Consider the following 23,094-nt stretch of genomic DNA (forward strand, 5'->3'; position numbering starts at 1 on the left):
CTCAGACCCTGTGTTTTGATGCTGGGCTATGCAGGTTCTTTTGCTTAGCCAAAAAAAAAAAAAAAAAAAAACAACAGAAAACCAAACCCAATACTAAATCGCTGGCCTTGTACATACAGTTCATACAATCATGCCTGTACCATGTCTGCCATTATGGTTGTAATGTATTTTGTGTGATTATGGGGTGTATTTACATATTCACCTGCCATAGTAGTCCTGAGATGATTTTTATTTAAACTGTAGAAGAGTAGCTGAGATGTGCATGCAGGCTGCCATGCAGATAATGCTGCATATTTTGCCCTTCTTTATGTGGAAGTCAAGTTTCCATTGTTCTTAATCTTTGTTGTCTGCCAGCGTATCAAACCAACAGGCTGAGACAGTGAGCATTTCCAAAAGTATCCTAATAAATATTTTCTTGCTACATAAGTGCACCTTACAAAGTGTGTTTAAAGAGGACAGGTATTATCTTAGTTTACCGAAGCTGAATCAATAAACTGCAGTGCTTCTAATAAAGCCACTCAGTGTCTGGGTTTAACTAATGGCTGATTTTCACGGCTTTGACAGTGAGCTGTGTGCGTTATTTTCTCCTGATATTGTAAAAATAATGAGAGCAAATTAGAACAATCAGTTTACCCCGATAGCTGCTGATTGGAGGTGATGGGCAATATGGCAGCGGGTAATCCATCTTCGGGCTCCTGTCACATTAACTTCAGCAGTGTGGAAAAGATCAGGCGGAGCGAGTGGGAATCCTGCCCAATCAGAAAGCTGAAATTAATGAGAAGAGCATTGTTCTGTGATCAACCTTTTAATTAGCAAGAGTGGAGATGGAGGGAGTGATGAAGCTGGCAGCACAGCTGCACAGTGTTGGGCATGTTTTCGGCGAGGGGGAGGAAAAACATGGGTTTTAAATTACCCCTTCTGTGCTCCCTGTACACCAGCAGTGTGTCTTCATTCTAACCCCCTTAAAAGATCTTAATAAACAGCCACATCCAGGTTAATATTGCAAACGTGGCTGTTACTAATGAGTAGTTTCGAAGTAGGTCGTTTCAAGGGGTCATTTAGGAAAATGTTGATCACTGTTTACAAAAAAAGAGAGAGAGAGAGAGAGAGAGAGAGAGAGATAGGGTTTGGTGTTAAAGTTTCACTGCATCAAGGAAAGAAGAGGAGGGAGATGGATAAAATTAGAGTAAGGGACTGCCTGTTTTAATACTCCTCTCCTTATTTAGTATATGTTTGAAATAAGATTCCTCAGCATATATTTGAAACAAGACTCCTCAGTTAAAAATACTGTGTGCCATGTGGCTTTCAGCAGCAAAAAAAGAGGAGACATCAAATACTGGGTTGATTTCCTAATGTTCCTTCTTGTTGGGTTTTTTCCAATGTTTTTTTTTTTTTGTCCCAGTATTTTTTGTTTATTCACTTAACAACAAGAAATTATAAATAAAAATATTTGACTGCTGTAATTGCTAAAATCGGCTTGATTTTTTTCCTGGTGGTTTGAGAAAATCACAGTTTTCTCAAGTGCATTCTAAAAACAGACACTAGAGTTAATGGCTGTCACTTCTGAATACCAGTCTTAGGAAAATCTTCATTTTTGTAAAGGGAGAAAAATAACGGGGGGAGGGGGGGGAAGTGATACTATGGAGCAATATCTGGAAAGGAAAATAAGAAGTGTTAGAAAAGAATATTTATATTTGCAGTGGGAATGCAGCTACTTCTGATTATCACAGTTCCTGCTCTTCCTTCCTTGCTCTCTCTGTATTGTTGTTTTCAGGCAATTCTTTTCTCCTTCCCCTTAATACCCATAGAAGTTGTAGTGGTAGAAGAGTGAGGCTCCATCACACTGTGCGCAGCAGCTGTGCTGCTTTCCTTTCATTTTTCCAGTCAGAACACAGGCTCTCTTTACTTTTAGGTACTCCACTTTCTGATGCTGAAAAACAAATAAACTCTTGTCCGTTTGCAAAAGAAGGCAGAAGTCAGCACCCTGCACCTACAGGCTGGTTGTGTGAGCTGTGAGCTCACACCCACCGGCAACTTCGTGCTGCCTGCTTTGGGTGGGCAGCAGTGAGCTGGGGAGGAAAGCTCCTGTGGGTGAGCTTGGCTCCTTTGGGGTTCAGTTCCAGGCAGATCTCACCATCTTTGCTCACTGTAGTATTTGGAACATTCCTAGTTTTATAAGAGTGATGTAATCTCTTTCCTTCTCACCCCTCTTTATAAAATGAGGGCTTTGTATGAGTTTGGTGGTGTCCACATAGCTTTTATAAGCTGAAAGACACTGCATCTCCACACATAAGTTAACCTGGTAAAATACAGACTTTTTGTACTATCTAACCAGTTGTACTTCTAATATAATAATGAGTGGGGCTTGCAGTTCTGCTTATAAAGGTTGTCTTAATATTTTCATTTGTAAGAAACAGTTCCAATTTTCTGCAACTTTTTCCCTATTTAACCCTTCAAAGTAACATTTTATTTCAGCCTCCCACTCCCTGCAGCCTAAGGCAGAAAAAAAAATTGGTGTGTGGGATGAACTGTATTCACTTAACAAACAGCTGTTCAATATTTTATTTTATTCGTATTGCTTGTTCTGTGCCCCAGGCTGTATTTATTGCATGCCTTTCAAGTCCTGGTCAGAATACAGAAATAGGGACTGCCTCCTGGGGGTTTCCCCTACACTTTCAGTGCTTCACAAACCTTAATTAATCCTTCCAGTGTTTCTTGGGGTGAGTGTTGGACTCACAGCATGCCTTTTTTGCAGAGAAGTTCAAAAGTTATTTTAACAACTGAAATTTAGGAAGGAAGTCGTTTATTTGTAGTAAGCAATGAGGTCTCACAGGAGGAATATTAGATTAGGAATTATGACCCCAGATTTTGAGATATCTTTTGTCTTTGCCATAATCTGCTTTTCTGTCTCAGTTCTTTCATCTGTAGAAGGATATGCTGCTTAACATTTCCTCATTAGACTTTTGGGAATCTAGAAACATGGTATCAGTTGAAGCATGTTCTGTATTTAATCACAATTTTTGTTTATATACACCTAATGTTGATTTGGGCTCTGTCGTTGTGGCATCTTCTCTCTCCCCAGGACAGGACCATATGCATTTTTAAAGGGCTGTGTTTTAGACATGCATCTTGGGAAAGATGCACTTACCAATGGTTGCATTCAAATGGCAGTCAAATACGATCCTTGATGGAGGCAAGAGAAAAGTCAAAGAGAAAGTGGACAGTAACTAAGCCAAACATTCTTCTTCTTGTGGCATAAAACACCAAAAGCTCTCAAAGCTTTTTGTTCTTCTTTAATAAAACTCAAGACCCAGTAAATTATTCCACAGCTGCTTAAATCAGTTTGTCAGCTTCCAAAGAGATTCCCCTGTGGGCAAAAACCAAGTGGTAAATTCTTGCCCCAAAGTAATCATACTGCAGGAGAATAACTGGAAAGATGCAATGTATTGCAGAATCCACCTTAAGTATGGAGCTTACCACCGTGACTCTGTAATGGGATGTCCCAACATGGGGTATAATATCATACATACTGTAAATATGCCATTTGTGAACTAATAGGCAGCCTTGGGATTGTTAATGTTTATATATATGTTAAAATGAACATAGAGCCAATATTAATTCTTTTTTAACCTAGTAAAATAATTCATTCTAGCTCTTGGCTGGGTTTTACAAGTGTATATTTTTATCAATGTTGAATTTCTTGGTTGGGTCTATATTTTACTTAATCCAATTATAATTTCTTTCTTTCCTCTCTGAGGGCTAGCAAACCGTACTGGCTGTTGACAGAATATCAGCAACATTTTTTTAAATTCCTCTCTTTTTAAAATTTTCTATTAAAACTGTGTTAAACAGAGTTAAAATTTTCAGACTCAATTTAGCCTGACTTTTGCATGTTGAAAAATAACAGCAAATTTCATATATCAGAAGATTTTGTATGTTTTTTGTAGCTATATTATTTTCTGGTTTTTATACTCCTTTACATATAGTAATATTCTTCCACAGAAATTCTTCTTTTTCTTAATGCAGTAGTATTTATTATGGGTGAAACACTTTAAAATTTGAGATTCAAAATTTTCACGTGATTTTAACTCTCCCTTCTCATATAAGCAGTATGAGTCAATGTGTGATACATAGTAATTTTATTTCTTGGGTAGTGAAACATAGTATCTGTTCTATAAAGTGTAAGTACATTAAACTCATTTTATTAATAACTTTAAAACACAAGGGTAACATTTATTTTAAGATAAATAACTTTGTAAGTTTTCTTATTAAGGTTTTTTGTTAGCTAAACAGTTACTTATATAATCTGTTCCAGAATGTAATTTGTCTTTAAAGAGATTGTAAAACCTTAGCTGTACTAATGAAATTAATGCATATTTTAAAGTACTAGTTCCTGAAATATATCTTGTAGTTCCCATGAAGGTGGTCAGAGAAATGTGAATTTATGCATTGCATAGATAAGTTATAAGTTGGGAAATGGGAGCAGCACTGTTGAGTCTGCAGTCTCGTATCCTACAGTAATGCTTAATAGAGTAAAGCAGTTCTCATAGGACAACCTGATGTCTTGCCCTCAGTTTACTTCCAGATATGTAATTACCTCTATTTCTGGGCACTTACTACAATAGTAGCTTCTTTGGATCAAGTACTGACAGGTGGAATCCCTTCTAATATGAAAAATCAGATCAATACACTTCAAATCCTGTCCTCAGGTGGAGACACATTTTCTTTCAGGGTTTCCTGATACTGCACTAAAGAACTTTTCATCTTATGTAGGACCTCAAGTGACTCAACATAAATAATTCTTGTGGAGGTCAGACATTTGCCTCCATCTCCTTTCTCTCAAAGTAAATCACTATCACCTGGCAGGAGAGGTTTTGATGGTTGTAAGAGTTGATTTGGAGTCATACTGGGATCCAGCTGGCACCTGTCTGGAGTTTTTGCTCTTTGCAATCTTACGAGTTTTCGGATAGCCACTGCAGTCTATACCCACATAACTGATCAGTTAAAGGCACAAGACAGCAACAATATTGAAATAAACCAAGTAACTTTTCTCTAATTGTGGAAACAATAGACAATTGGCCCTGGAGAAAATGGACTTCATAGTTGCAACATCTTGCTGCCCAGGAGATCTTGGCCTGATCTTCCCAGTAAGTGACTTGAAGGAAACTCCTCCAGCAAAATTGCCTCCATATCAGGGACTCTAAGGTCACTTGCATTACTCACATCTGGATCTTCATCTGACATCCAGACATCACGTGAGTGAAGAGCTTAAAGGTTTGTACCAAATCCTGTGGGAGTTTACCTGGAGGCAGTGAAGGTATGAAACAAGATAGTCTTTGTTTCCATGTAATACATTTGTTATAAATGTATCAGACACCATGAGGGATATCCTGTGAAACCAGTGACAAGCACAGTGCATATGGCCTCAGGGCAATCTGAAGTTACCTGGGAGTTTCCCAGAGGCAAGATGGATGGATAAAACCTCACCAGAATAAGTACTGTTCCTGTGTGTCATGTGCAACTCAGCAGTTCAGCACATGGTGGATAGGCTCAAACTCACTGGGCACATGCCAAACTGAAAATTGGCAGCTCTTCCAGTCGTTCATGAGAAAGGAATGAAGCCCCATCTTTGTGTATTAATGAAGTGGAGTGCGCAGTCCCGTCAGTGTTCTCTACTCATTCTAAGTCAGTTTGCTTAGCTGACAATCGGCAACTTTGCATCTGTGCCTTTTCAGGTATGCTCTGAGCTGTGAAGTGATGAATGTCTCTTGCAGAACAAGACATTACCAGCCTTGTTACACCAGAAGGGCTGGAAGGAGGATCCAGGGAAATACAGGCACATGAGTCTAACCTCGGTGCTCGGAACAGATCATCTTCAGTGCTACCACATGTGTGGCACATATGGGACAAACAGGTGATCAGGCCCAGTCAGCGTGGGCTTATGAGGGGCAAGTCCTGCTTGTCCAGCCTGATCTGTGGTAAGGGAAAGGCTGTAAATGTGTCTACCTAGACTTCAGTAAAGCCTTTGACGTTGTGTCCTGCAACATTCTCCAGGAGAAACTGGCCAAGCCCAAAGAGTGGTGGTGAATGGAGTCAAGTGCAGCTGGTCACCAGTTACCAGTAGTGCTCCCCAGGGCTCAATACTGGGGCCAGTTCTGTTTAGTATCTTTATTAACAATATGGACAAAGGGATTAAGTGTATCCTCAGTAAATTGACAGACAACACTTAATTGGGTGGAGTGTTGGTCTTCTTGAAGGTAGGACGGCTCTGCAGAGGGATCTGGACTGGCCAACTATGAGATCGAGGAAAGTGTAGTGCCAGGTCCTGCACTTGGATCGCAACAACCCCACACAGAGCTGCAGGCTGGGGCAGCATGGCTGAAAACTGCCCAGCAGAAAAGGACCCGTGGGTACTGGTCAACAGCAGCTGATCATGAGCCAGCAGTTGCCCAGGTGGCCAAGAAGGCCAATGGTATCCTGGCTTGTATCAGAAGTAGGGTGGCCGGCAGGACCAGGACACTGATCATCCCCCTGTACTCAGAACTGGTGAGGCTGCACCTGAAATTCCATGTTCAGTTTTGCACCCCTTACTACAAGAAAAATACTGAGGTGCTGGAGCAAGTCCAGAGAATGGCAGCAGAGCTAGTGAAGGGTCTGGAGCACAAGTCCTATGAGGAGTGGCTGAGGGAGCTGCGGGTGTTCAGCCTGGAGAAAAGGAGTGTCAGGGGCACCTTATTGTTCTCTACAACTGAGAGGAGGGTGTAAAAAAGTGAGAGTCAGCTTCTTCTCCCAAGTAACAAGCAACAGGACAAGAGGAAATGGCTTCAAGTTGTGCAGGGAAGGTTTAGATTGACTATTATAAAAATGTTTTTCATTGAAAGTTTTGTGGAGCATTGGAACAAGCTGCCCAGGGAAGCTGAGTCACAGACCTGGAGGTATTCAAAAGACTTGTATATGTGGCATTTAGTTTAGTGGTGGACTTGGCAATGTTAACAGATAGACTTGGAAGTATTTTCCAACCTCCATGACTTTATGATTCCACCTTCAGGGACCTTGCAGATCACTGGTTCCAGCCTCTTGTAGATACTACTTTGTCCCTTTAGTGAACTTACAAAGTTTCATCTTACAGTCACTTAAGGTCTGGTCTGAAGTCTTTTTTTCCACTGTTTCCATCAGAATATTTTTCCAGAACCCAGTTGTTCTAATGACTGGAAATCCCCAGCTAGAATTTCCAAGCTAGTTTATTCATGGAGACATTGTATCACTGGTTCTTTGTTTCTTCCTTTTGTTTTAATAGTTCTTGTTCAATTTTTGATGTTTATCCACATATAGTTTTAGAGAGCTGTCATACCCACTTTGTTTTATTAGGACAAACTGAATGGTCCTTAGGGAGTTGTATGATTTAAGAAATGGAAAAGATTTTTGAGCATTTGTGGTTGAGGACTTAGTTTTCTAGGAAGAATTTATTTATGTTTACTTTTCTGATCATTCTCTCTTAGGCAAAAGTTGTCAAATTATTGCCCTGAACTGTACTTCAGGTATTGGCAGTCTTACATACATGTAAAGATTTAATCCTTCTGGCTGATGCAGTGACACAGCCTGCATCCTTCTAAATGAAGGAGACACCTTGGACTAATCACTGCATCCTCCAGCTTGTTATTATCAGGTATCATGGTCCCTTGATTTTCCTGGAATGTTGTTCTGCCCTGTGCAGTACTCAGCAAATACTACTGCTTGACTGGAATACAGAATCATCAGTAGTCACTGCCACTAATTGGCAGATTTTAAAATTTATAGTTTTCTCGGAGGGAACTTGTAATGGGAAATAACTCATGTTGTGCGGTAAAAGCAACTGTTCCATATTTTCCTTCATGTATATTTAACGCAATCTGTAATTTACAAAAATAGATTTGAATTAGTCTGCCTGTGGAAGCTCATACCTAAGATAACTTCAGCAAGGCAGGCAGTCCCTTGTTGCTTGTAACCGATGGCTTAGTTGAGGCTGCAGCTTGGAGGGAGACAGCAGTAGTCACTGTATACATTGCTGAACTTTACTGTTGAGGAAAATTAAAAATGAGCAGCAAAGTAGTTGTGCTCACAGTCCTGAAAATAGTATTCTAAGTAGCTGCAATTTTAAATTTTTACCATAATAATGAATCTTAACAGGCATGTAGTCTTTACCACTCATGTAACTAGGCTGTTTGCCTGTGCCCAACAGGCAAACTTGCCTTCCTGATGCCCTGAATTTGTGAAATACAATAGGTCTATCCTAAATGTGTGTGCACAGGTTCAGATTCAACTGTCTTCTCATAGCATTAAAGTCTGAAAAACTCCTGTTGCTTCTCTATACAAAATTAAACCTTTGTAAAAGTGACAACAAACTTAGAATTCAGTTAAAACAAGACTAAAATATTTCAGCATTGTTTTTTTCTGACCTCACTTCTCTCACTTTAAACAACTGCTTTTGTTTAGACTAACATTCATTTAGAAGAAAATAAAAGTGAAAAACACTTAACAACTATGCAACAAAAAATTAGATGTTTAATTAACTAAGACTTGTAATTTCTCAGCAAAGAAAGCTCCCTCTCTGACAAGTAAACCTTCCTTATAGGTCTTTGATTGTAGGTAATAAAAATGTTCTTAATTAATGCCAATTATGTGCATTTATTGTTTTCTTTCAAGTTGCTGTATTTTACAAAATGGTGTGAACTACAGAGCCGAATCAGGTTGTTCTCCTGCCATTTTGATTTAGAACTGTCAGCCCAAATAGTTCTGAGGTGGGTTGTAATAGGAGTATTTCAAGGTTCGATTTAGAAGACTGCAGATGATTAGACTTCACAGGCAGTTAATTAATTGTAAAACCTGAGGTTTGAAACTGGTTCAGGTCGTAAGAGAAGATATGTTTGGAATTTAGTAATTTGTGGAGAGTATCAGCTAAAGTTCCTAGAGAACACAAATGTCATAAAAAATACATAGTTTTTGAAAAATTTTAAATAGTTGGATGGATGTAATTGAAAGTCAGTATTGGATGTCTGAACAGATGAATACTCCTTGCTCTCAACTTGTAAAGCCAGAGGGCAGGTATATCTGCAGTACTCTTGAAGAACCTAGTCTTTAGTGGTTGCAAAACATGAACAGCGAAGGCTTGTGAACCCTAGAGTTGGAAAGTCTTATTAAAAAACAATTCTCTATACAGCATCTTTTTAAAAGAGTTCCAGATTTTGCTAATGATAAATTAAATACGTCAACATCCAACAGTTGTAACTGTCCAAAAGCCTGTTAAGTGTATATGAACTTTGATAGTGAGGTTAGAAATACAGAGTCAATTAGGTTGGAAAAGACCTCAGGAGGTCCAATCTTCTGCTCACAGCAGAATAGTCAGTATTGAATTCATTACTCCCAGGTAAGCATCACTGCCAGGTACCTGCTTCTCCTGGGTTTTGCATCTACAGAACATCTGCCTACAATCTGAGGTCTCAGACTGCGCCGTGAAATGAAGCCAGCACGTGCTTTACCTAAGAAGGGCTACATTTTGCCCTAGCTGTTGCCTGCCTATATCTCCGAAGATAGCACCAAGGTCCACCTCAAGTTATGTAGTCTTGATGTAACAAAGACATAAAAACAGCTGCAAACTGTTTTCCTAAAAGGAAGGGGGATATATTGCTCTTAATATACAGACATGATCACAGATCTCAAAAGTTTCAGTACTTGATTGTGTATGTGGGGGGAACTGCTGCTGCTGCCTTCCTGCTGTGTGGTTAGCACCACCTTTTACCTGTCTCATTCAGACCTAAGCCACAGCTCTGTGGAGGTGGGGGGAGAACAGATGGATTGTGGTGTCAGCCCAAGAGACACCTAGCTGAAGGTCACCAGCCCAACCAACAGATCTGCAACTGCAGAGATCTTGCTTTCACTTGAGATGTCCTTTCCCTGCTGCTGGACAGGTCAGATGTCACACTATAATCCTTTCCTGCCACATGCAAGAGCTGTGGGGAGAGAGACGTTGTTGCCAATGCTTTTCTCCAAGTCCTCTTAAGGGGAAAAAAGGAACGGCCTTGGATGCCATCTGTATTGCAGAAGGAAGGTGTGTGTGTCAGGATTTGGGTGCAGCAGCAGGACTGTGTACAGAGTTCGGGCCCAAAATGGCAAGGACAGCTGTCAGATGGGACTGAGGGACATCGGCAGGCGATGTTGGGAAGTTTTGGTCAGGTGCTTCTGTCATCTACTCGGGTCTAGTTACTTCTAGTCTTTCTTATTGGACTTGTCAGAGACATAAAAACATAGCTGTGGATAGCCTAGCACATCCTACTGTATTTCCTCATCTCTGTCACATACAAATATTAAAATCACAAACTTCTAAACCCAGGCAATGTTCTAAAGTCCCCCGGTGGTTACACGTCAGAATTGCTGTGATGACTAAAGAAACTTACCTAAAGCATATCCTCCCCAGGGCCCTTACCTTCAGGATGTGAGTTGTTGCTGTGTCTGTATTGATTTTGGAGTGGTATCTGGGTGTTTCAGTTTGAGAAAACTCAACGTGAAATTTTTTTCATAACACACTCACCTTTTGGTTCTGCTTTGGAAGGCTGTGGAAACAATTAGTACTGCTGCATTTTTTCTAACTGGTGAAGTGAGACCATACCTTTACTAATGAGTCTGTTTTGTTTAGCTTTTACATGACAGATTTGTTTGCTGACACTTGAGAGGACGTTTACACTTGTACGGTGTGGTGTCACTTTGTGACATTGCCCTCAAAGACCACCTTTGGTGCTGAGGCTTCATTCCCAGCATTAAGCAGTGCTTTATCTTTGTGTGAAGTGTGTTGGGACACATCTATTCAACTGATAGACTTCTGAAATGGAGCGACTTGCCCATGGCAGCATAGGAAGGGATTGGGAGAGTTAGGAATAAAACTCAAAAGACTTGGCTCCCGTTTCCCTTTCTCATCTTTACATTTGTACTGCCAGCTTTCAGTTTATCAAGAATTAATAAGTAATAACCTATGATTGAAAAGGCCTGACACTCTTTCTGTCGTGAGATGTTTCTCTGTCTTCAGCATTGTGCAGAGCTCAGAATTGTTGCAGCTTTTTAGTTTTACTTAAGCGGCATTACTCAATATTTAATGTGAAATAGAAACGCATAATTCACAACTACAGTCAGCTGCATTGAGGTGTTCGTCAGCCAAAAGGGGGTGAGGTAGCAGAACTTTTTTATGCCATAAAATTGAAAATGTTCAACAACTTTTTCATTTTGTTCTTGCTACTTCTCACATTCTATACACAGCTGACATGATAATCCTTCAGCTTGTCCTAAATTACATTTTAAAATAGAGATCAGTTAATTACAGCAATCTGAGTATTTTTAATCAGCTATAGAGGGAATTTCTAATGACACTTGTTTCTCTTGAATTTTAGATAAACTAGTGGATTATGTTTAATTCTGTTTAATTATGCATGTGACAAAAAAAAAGTTAATCAAGTAAAAATTACAAACAACACTACCCAAGACTGCTTTGAGTGAGATAGATAGTCACAGTTTAGCATCTATGGCTTTTCTGTGTGGAAAGTGCTAGAGGGAGCTCTAACCCCTCGATCGAGGAGCTGGCTGTCAATGGTGCATCTCAGAGTTTGGGCTGTGGTAGGAAATGTTGACTTTTTTGGACGTTTTAATTTTATTTTGTAGCAGGAAGTTGCATATGGTTTTTCAAGTCATGAGCCCAAATTGCTCTTCCTAGATGAGAAGATGCAAATAGTATGTTTGTGAATGTACTATTATTAGATGTAATACAGCTATTGTGAGCTACCTGAAAATACAGAAAACAAGTGAGAGGTATCACTGAGATGTTTAGCAAATAGTGAGTGCTAAAGTCTAATGGTCTTTTCCTTTCACAAAGGAGAAAAATTCTCACCATAGAACACCTAATGGTATTTAAAAGAGAATACATTTTAAACTGTTGGAAGTAGAAGCTACTTTACTCAGCAGGTAATAGGTTCTTAGATGTTTAGCCAATTATTATAGTAGAAGTTACAGAAAATGGTGGTGGTTGTTAGATAAATTTAGAAATGGGATGCATCAGTGCATGAGGATGGGAAAGATTTCTCACATCATATACTTCACACTGGTAACATTCTTGATATGACAGGAAAGTAACTCTCAGAATGGGATGAAAAAAAAGAAGAGAAAACTTGGTTTTTATTTGTAGAAAGGAAAATATAGGTGAATTGATGCTATTTTCATTTTTTATTAACAAACTCACTAAAAGGAATAGCAGAATTATGGCTTTCAGTCGAGGAACATTATGTGGAAAATACAGTATACTGAAGGACCAAGTGAGGCTAGCAGATCTGTTTTGCCACAATTTACTGTGGGATTTATATTGTTTATATACTACATTCAAATGCAGCCACTTCGATTGAGTCTACTATAGGGAGAAGAGTAATGGAAGGCTTCCTCTCTCCTTTAGGTTGAGGTATTTTTTGAAAGATTATTGGCAGCTAAACACTGAGCCAAGAAGGGATCCCTAGTGGAATAGTCTGTGACATGGGCTTCTGAGTTATGCAATTGGAGTGTCAGCTGATAGGGATAAAGTCTGCTCAGCTGTGGAGCTGCATATGCCTTTCTGAAGTGCTGTTATGATTAGACCTGGTCACTTGCTGTAGCAGAGGGTACTGGTTTCTGCCTTCCTTCTGTCACATGCTTTCACATAGCAGCAGCAATTGGCCTAACCCAACTTAATGTAATTTCTGAAGATACAGAATTCATTGTCTTTTGCATGGATTTTTGGAGTCTGTTCCTCAGGTCATAAATCTTTTGCCAGGTACCAATGAAAGAATGGACCAACACAATCTTAAGATATAAAGTCAAAGAAAACTTCAAGGTAGGATGGACCTCTGGAGGTCCAGCTGCTTATTCAGAGGAGGATTACTTTACAACCAGTCCATTTTGCTTGGAACTTTGTACACCTGTATTTTTATTGTCTTCCTTTTAATGTCTAGAACTTTGCTTGCTACAGCCTGTTGCTGTTGCCCCTCTTCCTGTCATTATATACTTTGGAAAGATTCTGTCTCTTTCCTCTGAACTTCCGTTTAGGTAGTGGAAGGCTGGTGGATAGTCCCCGGTATTCTCTGGGTGAAACACATCCATCTTCCTTAGCAATCCTAGGGGTCTTCCATGGGAATCACCCCAGTTTGCCAGGAAGGTAAGGTTTGACTGAAAGTTGAGCAGAAGAGCTCATCTTGAGAAGACAGTGCTCATTAGCGAGAGAGGATTATTGGATGACCTTGTAGAGGTTATAGGAGGCTACAAGGCAAAATCTCAAGATTTTGGCTGCAGACCACTGACCAACTTTAACTTAGCACTGTACAAGAATATTTAATGGATTTGTCCTCTGACAACTGCCTCTGTGGTAGCTGCTAACAGCAGTGGTATTGGTATTAGCCAGTGTGAGTTGCTGAGATGTCTTCTTCTAGATCTGGCTGTACTGGTGGAAAAGAATACCATGCAGCCTTTGCCTGTCTGCTGCAAGTTGCTGCCCTCCAGGATCTGTCAGCAAAACTGCAACCTGCTCTCAGTTAAGATGAGGTGTTTTAGCGTAGACAGTTTAAATAGCAGGTCTCTGCTAACAAGCTTATTTTGACTGAAATAGGTTAGGGAGTGCTCATGTAGCTAACTCCTCCAGCAGATCCAAGGAGTACATTTGCAATGGGAGCAGAGCACATACATGAATCTTGTGCTTCTTCAGAATGCTGCTGGGTTTTTGTTTGTTACATCTCTCCAGTATGCCTGGAAATATGTATACTCCTATAGCTGGGAAATATTATACGATACCCAGCATGTATATTCCTGACTTCCAGTTCTAAATCTCTCACATTGCCTCGGCCAAGTAGTTTGGTGTGCATATGCCCTCTTTGTTGTTGGTAGCAAAATGCATCCCAAAGGAAAAACTCATGGAAAATACTACTGAGTAAGCCATCTTGGAGGGCTTGTGTTTTTTGGTGCTAAAAGCTTTACATAGGCAGAACCAAATGGTTTGAAAATCTCAATAGTGTTATTGAGAGCAGATAACAGGTTTTTACAATCATTCTCTCTCTCTTTGTGTTGTTCACGGTGGTATCAGTCTTCACTGTTACTTCAGCTATGTTTTGAATCACTTGAGTCCATCTACCTGTTCCTGGCTGTCTTTCTCTCTCAGTTAAGGGAGCACGTGAAGCAAGAAGGAAATCAACAGTAACACTCATAAAGAGTTACTTCATTCAAGCAGTAGATCATGCTTGAGTGTTTTAAAAACAGAAGCAACTGTTCCAGAAAACTGTGAAACTGCTGCTTAGAGCATTGTTTACTTTTGCCTCTCCCTGACATAAATGAGTGCTTTGCTGCTACTGGCCATTACCTGATGACTTTAGTAGACTGGTTCTCCAAGTCATAATGTGCATATTCCTTCCCTCCATTAACAGTAATAACATGTAATGGTCCCAGCTATTCAACTCTGGCTCTGGTAGCCATGCCAAGGAAGAAATCATTTCCTTTGGTGTTTTCCCCTGGAAGAGATTTGTTGTTACTGGAGTGTCTGCCTTGAAATTTGTGTATGATCACTTTACAGCTAGCAAAAGGTGTGCTCTGAAATCTCTCTCTTTAAGAGTGATGGTGCCTGCCCTCCCCCCCATATGTCTAGATAGGCATTTGGTCAGGGATCATAGTTTGGGAAAGTAACATATGCCAGAGCTGTGCTGATGCAAGCAGATTTCTCATCAGTGCTTGCTATTTGCAAAGACAACTTGGAGATGAGGAGGAGGAGAGGGACTCCCAATTCACATTCATTGCTGGCATCAGAGAAATTTTATTTTGGAGGTTTTTGTCAACACTTAAAATCTAGGTGGGAGACCTATATCGAAGGAAAGTTTACAGTAAGAGCTATGAGATTCCAGACAATTAAACTTTATTAGCCTGTCTGAAACATTAAGTATTAGCTTAAAAGAATAGTTTTTTAATCTCCTCCCTGTTGCTGTTTACTGTGTAGCAGTGTGGGAGGGGAGCATCTTGTCCAGCAAGGTATTATTGCTGCTCTTTGTATAGCCTATGTTCAAGTGCCCATGGCTCAGTCCTGTCTCCCCAGTCCAAAGAGAGACTCCCCACATTACTTCTCTGGTGCCTGCAGCTTTTCCTAGCCTTGAACAAAATCAGCCTTTTCCCTCTCTTCTGTATCTGAGGTAATATCCTTAGCCAGGTGCCCTCCAGGCTGACACCATATCATAGGTACTTAGATGGTACCTCTGAAAACTATTGCCCTCCCAGGACTTCAGAAAGTGCAGCAGGTTGGGCTGCTGTGTCCAGCGTAATTCCAGTGATCTTTCATCTAGATGTATCCTTTCTTACAAAGCTTTTCTGCAGTGTGATTAGAAACCAGATGTGGCCAAGCAGCCTAAAGCTCCAGAGAAGCAAAACTGCTAGTTCCTTGGGTGCTGTTAATTTCAGTATGTGTGTTTTGAATTTTCTCTTGAAAATAAATAGTAGAGATGCTGTGGTTTCTTTCAGGGTGCTTTCTTTTTGACTCTCAGATGTGATTGATGATCATCTACTTCTGGGTTATGTTCTTTTTTCAGAATGTTTCAGTGAGCTTTGCAGCGTGGAAAGTAATTCAGTACTGAGCGAGTAAGTCCATATATGAGCTAAACCCATGGTTAACCTCACAGAGGCTGTTATGTGAGATGGAGGCAGGCAGAAATGGGTAGATTCTAAACTGAGCTTTTAAAATAAAAGTAAATGGAGTGAGTTGTTTAATGACCTAGTATTGTAGCCTTGCTGTCAACTCAAACACTGGAAAAGCAGGTTCATCCTGCAAAGGAGAAAAATGAGGAGCTGGCTGCCCTACTCATGTCTCTCGGGTGCTATGGCTCATGAGATCATGTTTTTTATGGTGAGACAATCCCCTCACCACTCCTCAATTCTCAAAGCAAAGGAGTTCTTTTATAGGGAGCTGCCAGTGAGGAGCTGCAAAGGAGCTTCTTTCTTCTTTGCTTTGCCTTGGCAGTCTAGGAGTCAGTTCTGCAGCATTTGGTAATTGCAAGCCTAAAAAAGAAGAAGCCAGTCATAGAAACGGAACCTGTATCCTCTTAATTATTGTGTTACTGCCTTTAGGCCATGCAAAAAACATCCTTTGTCTGGATTCTCAAATAACTATCTCTGCCTTTAGCATGGAGGGCTGGCATACCTCAGCCCCCTTTCACCATTTTTGCTGTATTGCTGTGGTTACATTGTTGTGGCGTTGAGTGCTACTTCATCATGGGCAGTAGCAAGCAATTCCATGGCCACAAAGTAACTGGTAAAGTCAGCTGGGCTGAGCTTCTCTGTTTAAGAGCATCAATCCAAATCATCCCATAGCCATGCTGGTACTTTTCAATCCCTCTGCTTTTCCCACATGCTTCTAACTTCATCCAGAATTCCTGAGCTTTTTCTGCTGTTGAAAATAGTTTCATGTTTGGATTCATAGTTGTGGGCATTTTTAATGTGGTCAATCTTGAAGAATATTCAGGATATAGAGGCAAGCATGGCTTTGCTTCCATTGTGAAGTTCCTGTCTTTCTCCACCTTCCCTGACCCCTGGACATACACCTCCATGGTTCCTTTCTTTGTCATTCCATTGCTTAGGTTTTTTTTCCCCAGTGTCTTTTATCTTGTGAGTAAAGTTTGAACAGTACGCAGAAAGTTAACTGCCTGGAGTCTTTTAAATATAAGTAACACGCACCCAGTAATAAGCTGTCGGTTGTTTTTTTGCTGCCTGCAAAGAAACATAAACACAGCGCTCATTTCTGGCAGGTTTTTACTGTCAGAGTTTCTCCTATTATATTTATCTTACAATTTGCCAGGGGGTGAAGTTATTAAGTTTTAGCAGCAGCCATCGATCAAGTTCACAAGTTAACACGATAAAGGCTCTGTGCCGCTCCGATCCGGGAAAATGATGATCCTCACTCGGTAATTAACTAAATGAGAAAGTTAAATCTTACTTGAGAGCTGGGAGAGATGAAAGAGAGGTGTTTGTCAGTTTCTCAGTGGAAATTAGAAGCAGTTTTCTGCAATTCCCTAAGCTGCTGCTCTGTCATATTTTACATAAGCACTGGGAAAACGTCTTGTAATTAGTGCTGTCATGGAGGATTTTTTTTGCTGAAGGATGTTGGAATAATTCATTAGATTATCAAGAAAGGCTTGTGTCCTGAAATGATTAGCACAGTGAAATTTAAACCATTAACGATAACAAGTTTAGAGCTTGCTGCAGTGCAGAGGCACCCGGGGTATGTCTGTGCCTATTTCAATCATTTCTTATAATTAAACATTATGTCCTCTTTTTTCCTCCCCTTCACTAAGACCCATCCGAAATTCCTGTTAAGGTGGCTCTGTCTAGATCAGTGACTTAGCCACAACGGGCAGTGCAAGCAATTGGAAGTGAAATGCTGCAGTTGCAGAGAAGCAGTAAAGGACATTTGTCTGTGTCAGAGCCTGTAGTCCCAGTGAGTCCAGGAAGGACGGAAAGAAGCCCAGTATGACCTGTTGGTACTGGAATGTGGAAGAGAAGACCTTTCCTTTTATCTAGGGAGAAACTGAAATTTGCAGTGGTGGTCTAAGCTCTCAGTATTTTCAGAGCTTCAGCATGAAGATGTCTTGAAGGTTCAGAAGGTCCCAAACCTTGCTGGGATCATTTAAGCCATTCTTAATATTCTAGGAGACAGTTTCTCCTTGACTTGAAGAGATGTCTTCTTGAATTGAGAAACACAAAACATTAATTCATCTACCCAGTGAAAGGTGCCTGAACAAAGTCCTCTGCAATGACTAGAGGATGTAATTTTTTTAAGAAGTGTATAAAAGTTGTGACCACTTGTATTGGTGGGTAAACACTATTACTGTACTACAGTCAGGGAAGTTGCTTGGTTTTGGTTTTTTCTGTGCTTTAGGAGGCTCCTTGGTTCCCTGTACTGAACAAAACCAAAAGTAACCTTGGTTGTCATATATGGGCTACAGCTGTGATTTACCATAGCTGGTTTGTTTTATATGCAAAGCAGTAGATTTATCCAGTCTTTATTTATCTGTGTTGAAATATTACACCTTCCTACAGTTGCAAGCCATTATTTAGATTAAAGTCCTTTCATATATTAGTCCTCTTCTACTTCACTGGGCATACAAATGTGCTTTGTGTTAAATGTAGCCATTTGGAGAAATGGTCTTGTAATTACGGGCTGCACTGGAGCATAGTACGTAGATCCCTGAGCTAGTACCAACCTGAGGCACTCAGTCCCCTGGGTTTCCTGGCACAGCTTATGAGCTCAGCTCAGCATTGTCAGAGGACACCGCTGCCATTCCTGCAGATGAGTCATGGTGCCCAGAGCCAGCTGGGGCACCTCTCAGCCCTCACATACAGGCCTTTGTGAAAAGGGAGTTGGTAAAGTTTCATCTGTTCAAACTTAGTAGTTTGCTCTGTTATACCCAAATTTCCTCACAGATGATGAACTACCAGTGCTCATTCTTCTTTGCCATTTTTGGAAGTGAAGCTCATAGAAAATGTGATTGTATACAGTGCATTTGGATGGATATTTACCCTAGCAGTGTGGATAGCAAGTGGAACAGGTTTTTCTTCTTCAGGTGAGGCCTGATTATTGTATCAAGAGAGGGAAGAGGCTGTAGATGATTCAATAATACAGATGCTTGATGATGTTGTTTTGTTAATGCTTTATTTTGTAATAGGCCTTTTTCACTGAACTGCCAGTTAATTTTCAGGAATCTTTAAATTAAAATTCTGGAACTGTTGTTCTAAACTATAGTTTGAGTGATTTGAGATCCTTATCTGTTTACCTGTCTCTGCTCTGCAGAACTGGTGTGTTCATGCTTGGTCCCCTGCTGGCAGAAACCATAGGACCTGCTGGGCACACCTCTGGGCTTCTGCTCACTCCTTTTGGTGTGAAACCAGAGCAGGCAAAGATGCAAACCAGGTCTCAAGCTAACATTACAAGAATGCAGATGAAGTATGAACCTAAAAAATACGGTGTTCTCACGTCGACTAATTTGGACGTAAACACTGTAACGTGCTTTTCTTAGCAGAATCACTTTATAACTCTGCAGTTTCACTTCCAGAGCTGTTAAAAGTGTTGGTCAATAGATTCTTTAATTTACTCATTATTCCTATCCAAGAAGCCTGTGTTCAGGCAGAATGAATTGTTTTGTCCCATCTAAGCCATCACTTTGTACACACATAAGCCATGACTTGTATTTGCAGATGTTGCAACTTCTGTTTGATACCACAAACCAATGTTTTAGAAGTAACTGGGGAGTTGAAGGCTGCTGGGAGAAGGGTGTTCAGAAGGCAAGGAAAAGCCAGAACGTGGTGCCACCCTGTGAAAGGAGCTGCACCTTCATCAGCTTTGCACAACAGCTGTATGCTCCACTCAGGCTCAGCAGAGTCAGATTCTCAGGCAGACTTCAGAGTCTCTCAAATTAAAAGACACTTGGATAGGTTTTTAAAAAATGCTTTGTAGAGACAACCTGTTTTTGTAAGATGCACAGCAAAAAAAAATGAAAAATGAAATGAGATCAAACTTGTAGGTTACAACATCTCCCCACTGTCTTAATCCAGCATTTTTACTGGGATGCCTGTATTGCAGGCAGTTTAACTGCAGCAAAAATGACCAGAATCCCTTAACACAGGTGTTCAGTCCACTCCACTGGTAATCATCTTTTGCCAGGCCCTTAACTGCTGTGGACTTTGCTAGAAAATGTCTAGTCTTTCACACACAGGATTTGATGCCCACAGTCTCTTTAGTGGTATCTCTCAGCCCAAGAGAGAGTTTTTCTTTCCTGCTGCTCAGTACTGGCTCTGTGACTTGTTTGCAGTCAGTGCTGTCCATGTGAGGATTGAATGAAATTGTAACTCACTGTCCTTGTCTTGCACGATCTTGCTGGACACAGCCATGCACAGCCACAGCCACACATTTGCAGGGAGGAGCAGGGATAAACCTGAAAACATTGAGCTGCAGAATGGAGCACTTATGGCGTGATCACCATGTTCTGTGTTCTCAAAGAAACTAAAGTCAAACTATAATCCAGAAATAGAAAAAAGCTGCTTGTTAAAAATCACAGCTCTTTACTGTCTTTTTCTACCAAAGGAAGGTCCAGCCCTCTAGAAATGTTGAAAAGAGTATTTAGGTGCATTATCTATAAGAAAATGAAATGTGTATGGTGATCAGTTAAGTAGATTTTCAAATTATTAAATTTTGGTGTTCTGAAGTCAGGATTCCTGTTGGGATTGGGAGGTATTATTCCCAAGAAATGAGAAACTTCTGCATTCCAAATCTACTACTGGTAACTAAATTTTATGGTCTCTATATAGTCTGCTGTTTTGGCACTTGGTGAAAAGAGGCTTTTTTGTTGTTCTTCCTTTTCCTGTAAAGTCGATTAATCATTGCCATTCTTTTAGTTCATTAGATATTTTTGCAGAGAGATTTAGGGATTCATTTTTCCCCCTTCAATTTAATAAGGGCCCCTGGCAAGGTTGATGCTTGGAATTATCATCATAGAACAAAAATATGGCATCACTTCCTCAGTGTTTTATATGTTTTTATATCTATATGTTATTTTTAATTATTTGATAATTAATGAAGAACCTCTGTGTGTATTTTGACAATAAAAACAATGTAATAATATTGACTCTTATTATAATGCTGTCTGGTGTTAAACTGTTGCAATGAAAGAGAGAAAATCACATGTTTTCAGCAGGAAATAGAAACTATTTGACCAGCATAAGAAAAAACAATTTCCCAGCAAATGGTTCATCTTAATTTGACAAAGGATACCCTTGCAATGCAAAATGCACACTTTTCTTACCGTTAAATCATTTAGAAAGCAGAATTTATATCTTACTATCAAGTAGTAAATTGAAATGTCAGTGTTTTGTTTTGTTCCTGAAACTCTTCTTTAAGCTGACTCCTTCTGACAAGATATTAATGGTGATCAGAAAGTTGAAAATATTTTTACTCTGTGAAAGAACTATTTACCAAATGTCAGGGTGTATTTTAGCTGACTTTGCTCTCGAGGTATAATTCAGTTTTTTTCATCCATTTTATGCATTCCCTATGAATTTTAGCAGCAATCCATTCTTCAGAAGAAAAAAAACACCAGAGTACAAATGCAATTTGCTGTAGGTGCATTGAAGTAACTGGTATGTGTACATTAGGAATCCAAATGCATTTTACTGTCAACACGTTAAATAAAACTGTGTTTATGTTAAACTGTTGCTGAAGGTTTCCCATCTGACCAGAGTCCTTTGTGTGCAGCTCTGGCACGAGCCAGTGCATTGTCCCGCAGGCTGCGCTTGGGCTGACGGCACCAGCCGGGATGTGTGGTCTGACAGCTTTCATGTGTCAGAGTGCTTTTTGCATTCTGTTGTCTGCCCCCTAAAATAAATTGTACAACTGCTTGTGTTTCTTCTCATATGTGTTATTTGGGTTGTTCCTCTCCTTCCTGTTTACAGACAAAACTTGCCAATGGCACTTCCAGTATGATTGTGCCCAAGCAAAGAAAACTGTCTGCGAGCTATGAGAAGGAGAAGGAGCTCTGCGTCAAGTACTTCGAACAATGGTCCGAGTCTGACCAGGTGGAGTTTGTGGAGCACCTCATCTCCCAGATGTGTCACTACCAGCACGGACACATAAACTCATACCTCAAACCCATGTTACAGAGGGACTTCATCACTGCACTGCCAGGTATTTCTGCAGGCAGAGGGAGCTTGATCCCTGTCTTTCAAAAAACTGTTCTGTTCCACCCTACCCTGCTGGAGAGGTCTCTTGTAGGGTCAGTTTGCAAAACAGATAATAGTTTTTGAATGAAAAACTTTATACCAGTATGAAATGTCGTAATATTTTAATTTGTGTTCCTACTGTAACTCAAGGCATGATCTAACACTGTCATGTTTTATCTAGGAGTAAATGGTAGCTAATCTGTGTATTGTATGGGTAGTTATCCCAAGTCACGGGCCATGTAGTTGTGCTCTTAATGCCCACAACGATGCATGAATAACGAAAATTTTTAAAATTAAAACTACTACTCTTTCTGGTTGCTCAGCTGAGGTTTTCCCTTTTCTTATTTAGATATTTGTCTCTCTTTCCTACTGAAATAACTTCCTGAAGCCATTGCTTTGATTATGCGTTAATTGCTAATAGAAAATGGAGGGCATAAGGGCAAAACATGGAAGTGTTCTGGTTTTTGCACCTTTTTAGTGCTTTCCATTGAAAATATTATCCCAGCTATTCTCAGATGGGCAAATCTCATAAAATGCACACAAAAAGTAGAGTGTGCATGCAGTTTTCTATCAGCCCTGTCTTATAGATGGGAAAAACTAAGGTGGTGAGAGATCAGATATAAACAGCAATAGAGATTCAGAACCAAACAGAAATTCCTGGCTCTTTAGCTCATATTTTTTCAGACCATTAGATCATACCTCTGTAGATACATAAATAGATAGATACTTAATAGATTAGCATTCCCATGCCATAGGTCCTTAGTTTGAGAGGGGCCTGAGCAAGAAGTGGTACAGGTGTTGTCTCTAAACAGCCAATTGAAGAGAGGTGTTTCTTGCCAAAAGCTTATTCTGTGTATACCTTTGGAGAAGTGCTGAACTTTTGGCAATTTGATCAATCCAGTCATTTGATCATTCTTCAGAAGGGATTTCTCAACATGAAATATAAATTTTACCCTTAAAAGATGGAAAAAAGTATGTTTAACTGTGAATTGTATAAAGCATAAAGGCACTGCAGGAGTTTTGCTAGGAAGTTAAATAGGTACACTCATTGGATTTTAAGCTCATTGTGCCCAGTAATCAAATGGCTGTTGTAGCATTAAAAAAAAAATCTTAGTTATGCTAAGTACCTGCTTTATGTTAGTTTTTAGTAGTCCAATGGCAATAATCTTCTTGTACTTAGAGCAGTATTTTAACTTGTGGAGCTGCTCTATTTCAGAAAAATAGGAAGTGTTTGGAAACTGCATTGGTTTCTCCACTTCTAAAGTGGAAGTATACATGTAGGTGCTTACACAGTTTTCCCAGGTTTTTCTCCAAAGAGCC

The 23,094-nt window shown here is 40.0% G+C and overlaps 1 protein-coding gene across 4 annotated transcripts in view; it reads left to right on the forward strand.

The window, feature by feature from the left end:
• BTRC (beta-transducin repeat containing E3 ubiquitin protein ligase) overlaps window positions 1-23,094 on the forward strand; it is a 113,880-nt gene that overhangs the window by 70,114 nt on the left and 20,672 nt on the right. For all 4 annotated transcript variants that reach the window (XM_053984225.1, XM_053984227.1, XM_053984226.1 and 1 more), the window contains one exon: window positions 21,508-21,739. In XM_053984225.1, the coding sequence (XP_053840200.1) occupies window positions 21,508-21,739 (232 nt within the window). The remainder of the gene's footprint in view (window positions 1-21,507; window positions 21,740-23,094) is intronic.

Source organism: Vidua macroura, chromosome 8 (genome assembly GCF_024509145.1).
Source record: "Vidua macroura isolate BioBank_ID:100142 chromosome 8, ASM2450914v1, whole genome shotgun sequence".
Taxonomy (NCBI): domain Eukaryota; kingdom Metazoa; phylum Chordata; class Aves; order Passeriformes; family Viduidae; genus Vidua; species Vidua macroura.